The sequence below is a fragment of the Argopecten irradians genome, chromosome 1 (assembly GCF_041381155.1).
Source record: "Argopecten irradians isolate NY chromosome 1, Ai_NY, whole genome shotgun sequence".
Taxonomy (NCBI): Eukaryota; Metazoa; Mollusca; class Bivalvia; order Pectinida; family Pectinidae; genus Argopecten; species Argopecten irradians.
This window is the reverse complement of record NC_091134.1, coordinates 13,328,212-13,339,949: the sequence shown is the minus strand read 5'-3', so window position 1 is coordinate 13,339,949 and position 11,738 is coordinate 13,328,212. Positions and strand designations below refer to the sequence as shown.

General features: G+C 33.8%; 1 protein-coding gene across 1 annotated transcript; it reads left to right on the top strand.

Annotated features, from left to right (window-relative positions):
- Nucleotides 1–2,078: 2,078 nt before the first annotated feature.
- On the top strand, nt 2,079–7,225 carry LOC138318227 (isatin hydrolase-like). Its single transcript, XM_069260430.1, has 2 exons — nt 2,079–2,357; nt 5,687–7,225. Exons 1-2 carry the CDS (start codon nt 2,173–2,175, stop codon nt 6,369–6,371), a joined length of 870 nt encoding a protein of 289 aa, XP_069116531.1. The 5' UTR covers nt 2,079–2,172; the 3' UTR covers nt 6,372–7,225.
- Nucleotides 7,226–11,738: the final 4,513 nt, after the last annotated feature.

The window sequence follows — 11,738 nt, the reverse complement described above, 5'->3', positions numbered from 1 at the left end:
ATGCGATAATGCATAGAGTGGAGATATACATCGTCTCGTGTTAAAACTGAAGTTCGTGATATTTCATAGTTTCATGAAAGTGACATTCGAACTATCCCTATATATATTTTTATGTAAATTTGAGTTGTGCAAGGGACACACCATATCACGGTGTTATTCCAGAGAATCATCTAAGATATAAAATCCTTAATATGTAATACCCTCAATTCAGTCGCCATTGATCATCATGCAATGACTAAGGTAGGTGACAAACATATGCTTTATCTGGTGGACAAGAGCTAAAACTAAAAGACAATTCTGAAAAACCTTAAACAAAGTAGAATGATGTTGAGATATCACAGCTGTGTATTCGATGTGTGTTAGGCGCGGTCCGGAAGAGAGACGTTCAGTCACATATCAGTCATCTGTCATGAAAGCACAGATGTGGTGAGACGTTTGTATTTACACAGAAAGAGAACATATATGTGAACATTACCAGTTCTGTACATTCTATCTATCATACCATGCTCAACATCTTCTCAGGATTATATCATCCAGTTAAACATTAAATGGGACTAAATCACGTACAACGTGATACCCAGTAACGTTTGTTCGGGACTATTGTTTCTATCGGTGAAGAAATGGCGTTCAAAGATGATATTCATCACCACCGGAAATGCTATTCCCGCACAAACGTTATGAGATATCACATGGTACGTGAATTAGTCCCATTTGTTTGTAAAAAATGCCTCTGTCCAATCACTCTTTCTCTGCAATAAAAAACAAAGGCTGGTTATTCGGTGTAGTAAAAGTTACTAAAATAAAATTAATCACTGTATGTAATTAATAAAATATCTATCTACGTTCATTTCATCGTTATAGAGCCACTTCAATGGACACCTTTGAACGCTATCTTCATTTCAACATAAATAGTCGACGAAATTTGGTTCTTTAAACGAGAATTAGTTTCATGAAGCCTGAAACTAGATAAATACAGAACTAGCCAACTGTCTTCTGTAGAAAAGCGACAACTTTCCCCCGTATACCACAACATGTCCGCCATCTTAGTCGAACACAACATTATAATGACGTAATGTAGTAGTGATATCACAATAAATTAATGTTCTATTGCTCACCATTTCATTATAGAGCCCGCTTCCTCGGACACTATTGCAAATAGTTTCCATTTGTGTAATCAATCACAATAATTAAGCCTAACAATACTATAGAACATTGTTGTCAGCTGTAAGCATATCAAGATATAATATTCATGTCGGCCCATGATTAAGTCCGTGTAACTTACATCATTCAAAATGCAAAATATAAGCCTAATTTCATGTTGGTGCATTTGGCAGTGTCTTGCGATGGTTGGATTTGGTACAAAGCCCACGGCCATTATGTAGGACGTTGAATCTATATCATATAGTATAATCAATTAGGTTAGGCTATTCTTGTATACTATCTCAAGGCAACCAGACGTAAATATGTCAAGTTCAGGCATCGCAGTGGAGAAAGTGTTTATTACGCGAACATGTTAACACTTTACTTACAACACTTACTGTAATATACATACTTAAACTAAATACCGAATTCCATATTGCCATCTAACATGATGTTCATTCCCCATCGATCGAAACGCAAAATAACGTACAATTTGCACATTTTTATGTAAGTATGCACCGATATTACAGAAAACCATGTAGGAGATCAAGCTTGCACAGCTTTTTTCTGATCCTACACATTCCTGAAGTGTTGTCGTTTTGTTTATACTGGCTATATACTAAACACAGCTAGAGAATGTACACATGTCGGTTTTTTTTTCATTTGCCCTCATCTTTCGGACTCCTACCTTAGCATGTTCTCATATTGCAATCGCTTGTTCTCTCTGTATGAAATACACTGCGATAGAGCCAAACAATACCCACCCTAATATCATTTGATGCATTTTTATATCAAAATATTCGATATAGGACCACACCGTCTACTTATTTTTGTTCAAATTAATGGAGTGCAGATGTTTCTTTTATAAAAAAATTTTGGATATCACGCATGCGCATTCGTGGTTATTACTATCTTTCGGCCTTCACGTCAGAAACAGTGCCGTGTGCAAAACCGAATGCCACATACGCCTTTGAGAAGTATTATACATTATATGCCAGACATCATAGAACGGGTTTGCTTTAAAAAATACAAATGGATACGTTTAAAAAAATCATAGCTATTATGGCTGCTCCGATTTTGATGTCGATTTCACCTGTGGAATGTCGACGAATTGTTGATCTATCTTATGATATGGATAACAATGCCTTGACATACCCAATAAATCCTCGACTCAATTACACAGTTGTCCATAAAGGAAAATATGGAACGGTTCCATGGTAAGTCTATATGCTTGTTTTATTGTAAAAATTCGTTCAAGAAATAGAATAGTAATTTTACTGTTAACCGTGATATAAATATCAATATACATTTAAAATATTCACTTATTTACACACTTACATCATTCATTTCTTCTGATGTAATAAAAAGAATATATATATATTTCTAATTAACGTAAAACAATTTTCTTTCTATGGTTCTTTTTACGCGTTTCCATTCCAAAACAAGTTTGCAGGGAGGGGAAAAAATTTGCGAATCGAAAAAAATATTCGATTTACATTTGACTCAATATAGGTCATGTAGATATCAATCTGCGATTTGTTTGATCGCAAAATGAATCGCACGCGATAGAAAGTTGGTCTTCAATATGCATTATTTCTATTTTAATGGCTGTTCATCTGCATTTCAAATTATTTAACATATTTAGTACCTCTATCGTTAGGTAAGGTATCTGCTAAACGGAAGCTAAGCAGGAATACATTATGGAGGGCAGCAATCCATATTTGATCAATGACTGCATTAACATCCTAACCTTTGTTTCTTAAAATCTAACTTCATATAGTTTTACTTTCATACTATTTAACAGAAAAAAGGAACTAATATATATCTCAATTAGTAATGTTCATATTGACGTGCTTGCATTTATAAAACTCCATATTATCGTTATCTGTATTCATATCGTAAATATTGATAATACCATGGACTCATTCCATTTTATCGTATAACATACAGTATACTAGTCTAGTAGCTAATGCCTTGACCTTGCATCTGACTTTTATCCTATTTTGACAGACCAGTCTTTATAAATGCATTCTCCTCACTACAGAAGGACACAAAGATCTACATTGTCGATATTTTGACTTGTTTTGTTAATTTAAATAGACAGATTATGCATAATCAGTATGAGGGAAATGAAGCAATATGATATTTTTGTCCTTTTTGACGCCTATAATTACCATGTAAACTCAAAACATGTTATGTTTTATAACTGATAACATACAAAAAATATGTAGCTGACCTTGAAGTATCTTAATGGAAACTATAATGTAGGCCACTTAAGAGTCTTAGGAGCGGCTTTCATTGAAACATTTTCGTCCCAGATAATTATATAGTTATTTTTCTATAAATGTCGGGCTTTTTTTGTTTTGTTTTTGTTATCTTTATTCTTTTTCTTTTCCTTTTATTCTTCTTCTTCTTCTTCTTCTTCTTCTTCTTGACGCCATGACGTCATATCGCAAAAGTTTAAAACAGCTATAAAATCATTTGATATACAGCGAATGTTCTTTTATGTATATGTTGATCGTATCAAAGACTAACTTTTATCTAATATATCGTAATTAGGTCAAAGGTCAAATAAAAATTTCGTTAGGGGTCAAAGTTCACCCATTTAACCTTTTTTTTATTTTGCAATTTTTTACAGATCAATGCAGAATGTCATTCTGATGAATTTGATGTCTTTGATTTATCGGTAGCATTTCCGGTTAAGGTTTTATGTCATTTTGAAAAAAAAAAACAAGAAAACTTTGATCTTTGCTAAATTCTCGCCAAAATATTTAACACAGTATTGTGTTTTTGTTTACGCTCTACAAGTAAAATGAAAAGATATAGGATAAAAACTATTTCAGAATATTAAGGCCATGTATCTGGAAATGTGCAGTGAATAAAATCAAGTAGGTCAAACAATACATTATGGCCGCCTTGATGTAAAAGCTAAAAACACAAAAAATAGCTTTAACTCAAAAAGTATAAAACTTATTTAAAATCTGAAGATATATTGTTGTAGGGAATTCCCTTATTTAACTTTCTTTCATAACATGCTAACATAAAATATGTCTCATTAAAAAGCTCGCTTGAGGTCAAAGTTCACCAATTGTTACAAGTTTTAGATTTATATTTTACTTTGATTTCCGGACGTTTGCACGAAATCGATGCAGTATGTCCTCCTGATGATTTTGATATATCAGATTTACGATCGCTTCACCTATATTTTTAGGTGTAATTAATATCTTTATCTTTTTTGTCAATTTCTTAAATTATATCTTAAAGACTTTCGTCGATTCCAATAATCCGGTCGAAACAAAACTCGGACAAAATGTTCCTTATGTAATCACTATAATATCATGTTGATATGGCGTCGATTAAAATACAAATATGGCCGTTATGACGTCACTTCCGGTTCAATTTAGAAAGCCGTAGCTCGTTAACCACTGAGCCAATTTCTTTAGTTTGTTTTCTATAATATGTGGAATAGTATATGGAGAAAATTTGTGTCTGTACACTTTCCTCTAAAATGTCAACTTCCGGTTGGTCATGGACTCTTAATGCAAAATCGTCGTTTTCAGTAAGATGAGAGTTCTTGTGGGCTGATCAAACTTCATGCAGATCTTTCAAACTTGTATTCAGGTATGAAGGTCAATGTCACTTAGAAATTCATTTCGTGGTGATAACTTGAAAACACATACAATGCCTATAAATGCAAATCTTGATTCCATACAATATTTTCAGTTCTTAACTTACCTGGCAATGATGGCATTGTAAATTAAATGCAATGAAAACCCCGCAAAATTGTCGATGACTATTTCTAGTGTTATATCGTTTTGTCTGTCTTAATCAAAGAAATTGAAACAATATAATAATGATACATTTCTGTCACTAACATCTACGATAAATGTGAAAAAAAAATTGTCGCAGTATCATTGACAGACATTGTTCAGATGCTTTCCTTGCGATACACGATTTTAATTTTACTAGTACAGTTAAAGAACCCGTTAATGTGTCCCAGTGGTTAAAAGCTTGTTCGATGATCATATTAAACACAAAAAGCATAATTTGCTAAGTATCTACGCATCAATAGACTACGGGATATTATACATACATAAGCTATACCTGCAGTCGCTTCATTACAAGGTGTTGTGTCGAGTGAAGTCACTGGTGAACGTCAACAGTCGGGATGGCAGCATTCATTGACTCTGTACCTCTATCCAAAACTACCTAAAATTGTTAGATAAGAAACTTGATTTTAGATGACAGTTATTGTGCTGTTGTATAATTACCATGTAACCCTACAATGATTAAGGTACGCTACATGATTCAATGTGAAAAATCGACAAAATTGAAGTCAAATGAACAGAGAAGTTGAAAAGGATTGTAAATAATATTTAGATGGAAACACAAAGACACATTAGAGCTCAGTGTAGGTGTCCTCTCGAAATAGAGGAAATAAAGCATCCTGCCGGTGAACACCGATTTCTTATCCGATAATATTATCTATATGAAAAATGTCATAAAACAGCTGCTTGGAAATATTTTTTTTCATTTATGTTTTTAGGTTGCAGTTCGGAAACATTGAATTCGGTGTACACACAGGTACTCATGTTGATTCCCCGAACCACTTCTCCAAGGGAGGCCTTGAGCCACACCAGATCCGCTTGGAACGACTGATGGGTCCAGGTGTTGTTATCAATGTCAAAGACAAAGTAAAAAAGGACATCGACTATGCAGTCACCGATAAAGACTTGATGAATTGGGAAGCAAAGAACGGCAAAATACCCAAGGGAGCTATTGTTCTGATGAACTCCGGCTGGGGTGCAATGTATCCTGATTTCGCACGCGTCTTCAATTCTACAACGTACAAACAGGACCAATCCACCCTACACTACCCTGGGTTTCACTTAAACGCCGCTCAGTGGCTGGTTAACAATCGCGATGTTAATGCAATAGGAGTTGACACACCTTCTGCAGATAACGGAAGAAGCACCACATTTCCAGTTCATCAACTGATCATGGGGGAAGGTATCCTTATTGTTGAGAACGTTGCCAACATGGACAAACTTCCACACAACGGGGCTTACATCTACCTCCCTATGCTTAAGTTCAAAGGTGCGTCTGGTGCACCCGCGAGAATGTTTGCTGCCATCGAAGACGAAGGAGATAGAACAAATGGCGCGGCTACCTTGTCAAAACATGTCTCGGCTGTTGCTATCTTATTTCTTGTAAAACTGCTTGTTGCATAAGCAGTTGAGTTGTGGTAAGATGCTGAAAACCTCTTTATTTTCGCGTACATTATATTCCGCGTCATCGTTATGTTTGCTACACTCAGCATGTTCACGGATATATAAACTCGCTATCAAAGGCTCTTTCTGACAATCGACAATACAATTGTTTACAGAAAATTCAAATTCTCGTTCGAGCTAAATTAAATTACGGAAAAATGTATATCTCCCGAAAATAATGAGGTAAACAGTATTTACGCAAGCCCTGTTGTGCAAAATTATTACATATGTTATTATAAATCATATTCAGTAGCTTCGGATCAACATTAACATTGACCATTGCCATGGAAAAACAATCTGCACACCAAAAACAGGATACTTTTGTTATGCTCTACCCATGAACTAAGGGTCAAACATCTTATACAATTTCGATTCTGTTATAATTTTTAATCGAATGTGCTTTTTGAACATATCTTTTTGATAATTCTGACTTAATCGAATGTGTTATTTGAACAAATCTTTTTGTTAATTCTGACTTAATCGAATGTGTTATTTGAACATATCTTTTTGATAATTATGACTTAATCGAATGTGCCTTTTGAAGTTAAATTTTTGATAATACTGACTTATTGAAGAGAATGAATCGGATACCTGATTACTGTATAATTGTGTGTCATGTGTTTAGTTTTGGTAAATTGAAAAAAGGTAAAATAACATATGAGCCTTTATGTAGTTGGTGTGATCTCCTTTGATCTAATATGGTGAATGCATGTTGATTGTATGTTTCGACAATAACTATGTATAAATCAATCGCTAACCTTCTATTATATGTAAATATTAACTGTACCTTCTTTAATAAATATGTGTCTACTCTTTGTTTTAGTTGTTATTGTGAGTTTTAAATCGTCGCTTTGTACTTCAAAACACGAGATTTATCCGAATTCAAAATGCAATTCAGTGTCGTCAAGGTGAATTTAATTTTTACTGTCTTTGTTGTCTTTTCTCTCGTCTAATTTACTTAGTAGTCAAAGCATTAAAATGCGAACGAACGGCTCGAATGACTACCTTACAATCAGAACATTTACTATTTTAACGAAACATATCCTTACTCAAATGTACCTTTATAAGCACAAAACCAACCGTATGATTTCGAAAAAAAGTCATACAACTGTAGCTCGATGACAAGCCAGTACGCAATCATAATTCTGGTTGACCGCCATGGGCATGATTTCCATAACTTGTGTGCAAAAATCAAATCCAGTTCGAAAAGTTGACCTGCACCTGTCCCGATAGTTTCAAATAAAAACAACAGTTCTCTCCCGCTTGTGTGAGAGAAAAGTAATCCTTAATATATGCTTCCGCACACATTGGATACTTCGGATAACACGTATGTGTGTTTTTGCATAAATGTATTATGCAACTACAACACACTGACAAATAACTACAATTTACGTGAATTTATTGCACATCGTTCGAAAAATTTTCTAATATGACCCAAGACTTCTCTCAGTCCCGCTCATACGTGACGTTACATCTACAAATTCTGGCCTACTTGTAGTTGATTATATTCGGGTTGATATGTGTCACATAGTTCGAGGTTGGAGACATGAAATTAAGTCTTTAGATTCAGACTACCACAGAACAACACATAGCCACTGTTTGTGTTACGTGTAACCTCTAGTACGTGTAACCTCTAGTTACACGTACTTATACGTGTTATGTTACGACAACTTTCACAACGAAATGCCCAATGCCAAATGAATATTCTACATGCTTGGTTTCCTCAATGTAGTATCATGGCACTTCTGTATACGATTTATCCTAGATATGGCCCTATTCTATACAGATATTGTTCTGATGGCGACAAGAAACGCACCTCAAGTCCCTGAAGAAATATACTTCCAATACCGAAAACTTTGATCAAACCGATGTGCAGATTCTGTCTAATTACGTTTTCTTCAGTTCAACACAGCCGACTCCAAAATGTGTATATTGTCATTATAAATGTTTCTACCTTCAAGGGCATCTCTGTGATCACTTAGATATTTATCATAGTAATCATAAAAAAATCCATCATCTCCTTGTTAATAAGATTTTTACATATATGATTGAGTTTAGTTTGTTGCCTTTTCCAATTTGGATTATTTGATGTTAATTAGCGTATACTGGAGTAGAGGTAACACCTTGAGAGCGTTATTCTAATCATGACGTCAATTATGTCCGGCACAGCTAAAGTTAAAAAAAACTGGAATTATGTTATTTTTAATATAGATATGATATTGGAAATAACGAAAATGTTTACTTCAATCAACAATTTTGTTTCGAGACATCGATGCCTAGTCATATTACCTTAGTAACAAATTTGATACATCAAACCATTTAATTTCCATTAGACGTACTGAAATCGGAAGTTTCCTCGAGAAATTTGATCATGATTTGTAATTGATTGGTCTAAACTTCAACCGAAACACATATTCCATTTTGTGGTCATGATGTACTATTATGTTTAAAGTCGTTAACGTAAGCAGACAGCATTCTGATCTACCAGAGTTATGTCCCTTCTGTTCGTTCCGTGATAGAGTTACGTCCCTTCAGTTCGTTCCGTGATAGAGTTACGTCCCTTCGGTTCGCTCTGTGATTTATTTCCCGTCGTGTCACTCCATAACACAGTGGAAGGAAAGGAAGTAATTCTGCCATAATTCTTTGAGTAAATTGTGATAAGACGCATTGCGGACAAATTCACCTATTGTTAAGTTATCAATGCCCTTTTTTGTTTAATAGACAGGCCTAAATTCTGACTGGACTGCATTTTGTACGTTTCGTCAAATGCTAGCCAATTTTAAGTCCCCCTATTTGAACGATTTCCCTAGCAATCATATGCTAACCATACGGAATATTGAAGAATGGAAATGACGACATTATAAAATGGCTCCTCATCAAAACATAATAACTGAATAAAAATATATTTCTATGTTAATTTTGACATAGGTATGCTACGATAGCCCATACATGCCTTCTCAATATCGATTTGATAGTAGTTTCACATAAAAGTGTTGTCAGTAACCACAAAAGCAGTTGATTTTTCTCAAGTTTTATAAATACTTCTTTTGCAAAAATTATTTTAGGCTTTTAGTTTATTTCGTCAACGCTGTGTTAACCCGTATACGTCTTTCACTTACCAAACGTTATTTTGAAACAATTTACAACTGATATTAACAGTTGAATATGTAAAAATCAGACTTTACAAAAAAAAAAATTCTAAATTATTAATTAAGGAATTTGGATTTGATATACTTTTGTGGTTTTATTCTACGTTATAATCAGTCTTGTTTGTTTCATAGTTGCGATAAAAACATATTTCATCAGAAAAAACACTATGGATATATATAAATCCATCCATTAGCTTAATCATAGTAAAATAATGACTTTGCGGCTGATAGTTTGGTTCCTCGATGCACATCAAAATACATTTCTGAAATGCCTTCAGTTTTCACCATGGCATAGTAAAGAGATGGATATTCCGTCTTTGAGTTATCTGCCTTTGTGGTTAGGTATTGATGGTAACGTTATTTTTTGTGCGAGCATTTCTCGTCGTTTTCTTCGTTATTAGTTATATATATATAGAGAGAAAAAAAAACTGAACAATAGACCTTGGAAATGGCCCCTCCTGTGTAAGGCATATTGAGTCCCGAGTAAAAATTTGACCACGTCATTGCATATTGGATGGGTGGTTAAGGATGAATCTAAGAAATAAAAAATGTTTTCTGATAGGTTATTAGCTCTAGATAATATTGATATGGATTCGAACTCCGGATTTTCTATATATCATTTTAATATAATAGGTAAAACATAAGAATAACATTGTTGTTTAGTGTAAAATACACCTCATTAAAACAAAAGGTTACCCCGGTCGAAGTTTCAGTTGAAGTACTCAATTTTATCTATCTAATGTCATATGAAAACCTCGACTTTAATCAAAGAACACAATAGCTAACCAATATTCATCTTTTTTAATAATGCATTACAAAACTTACAACTTTGATCTATGTACAAGCATTTAGATACTTGATCCCTTGTAATGTATGCAGTGACAACGGACGTAGGTAGAACGCCATTTGATCAACCCGCCTTATGTTGCTTCTATTAAAATACATCCTCTATGAAGAGTGTGATTTCAAAATCTCATCGCGATTTTCTAATTACGGGGCTTTAACGATTTTATTTTTGACACTTTTCGTATTTTTGTCATATATTAAGTCATATTAAGATATTTACATTTTATCTCATTTGCTATCAAAACACGCTTATGATTGAAATAAGAGACAACGTTATGCAATTTGTACATGTTACGTCATATGGATCGATATGAAATAAACCCTATATATACGGACTATTAGGGTGGTTAAATTAAGTGCGGACTGACGAAGATTGAATCATGGTGAAGAGAAGCATCATATTGTTTTGTTTGGTGTTGACCTTTCTCCTCGTTTGTGGTGGAGGGAATGCTCACAGGGTCAAGTCGGACATCAGATCGGTTGTGAGTAACAGTTTCTCTCGTAATTAAATCCATTTACTTTTCTCTTATAATCTGTCTTAAAGCATAGTCATACCGTAAAGTCTGTTATTTTCGCAGGGGTGATATTTTCGCAATTCGTGTCACATTGCTAGGATCACAAAAATTTGATTCGCGAAATATTGAATAATGATTTAATGATATCTACCTTTAAAATAATCATCGAGAAAATTTTGAATCGCTAACATATGATTTTCTCATTTTTAGATCGAATCGCGAACATTTTGGTCCGCGAATAAAACGGCCTCACGGTATCTGTTTTGGAACCATCTAATTAACACCAAATTAAACTTAACATGGTATGGATCAGTAGGAAGTTTGTAGAGAATACTTTTATAATTTAAGAATGAACTTGATAGACCTTTTCAATTCAGTAGACAAAACACAAAAATCTGAGTTTACATTAAATCAACTTCGAAGTGGTTTATAATGAGAATACGCTCTGACCTTTGTGTTATATCTCCATTATATAAAAAAATGTTGATATTAATCCTTATCTAATCTCATGATCTTATTTTTATCTCTTATCTCGTAAAGTTTCAAATTACTTGTGGGGGACTCTTTTCTATATGAAACAATTGCGCCATTGATTCAGTAAATCAATGAAGGTATTACTTGCAACGGCATCATTTTTACGCTATGGGGATAATGATAAAATCATTACGCCAATGAAAATCCTTAAAAATCCTGGAATTGTTGTAAATTAAAGAAGGGACGATAGTATGAATGTGATGTTGACTTGTTATATGTACATAGAACATGTAAACATGCCAAACCTGAATTAAAAATATAGAAAAAATATATATATAAGATAA

Excerpts from the sequence above, each read along its gene's own strand:
- LOC138318227 (XM_069260430.1), top strand. The coding sequence starts at position 2,173 with ATGGATACGTTTAAAAAAATCATAGCTATTATGGCTGCTCCGATTTTG. Across the intron at positions 2,358-5,686 it reads AAATATGGAACGGTTCCATG|GTTGCAGTTCGGAAACATTG; the intron begins GTAAGTCTATAT and ends TTATGTTTTTAG.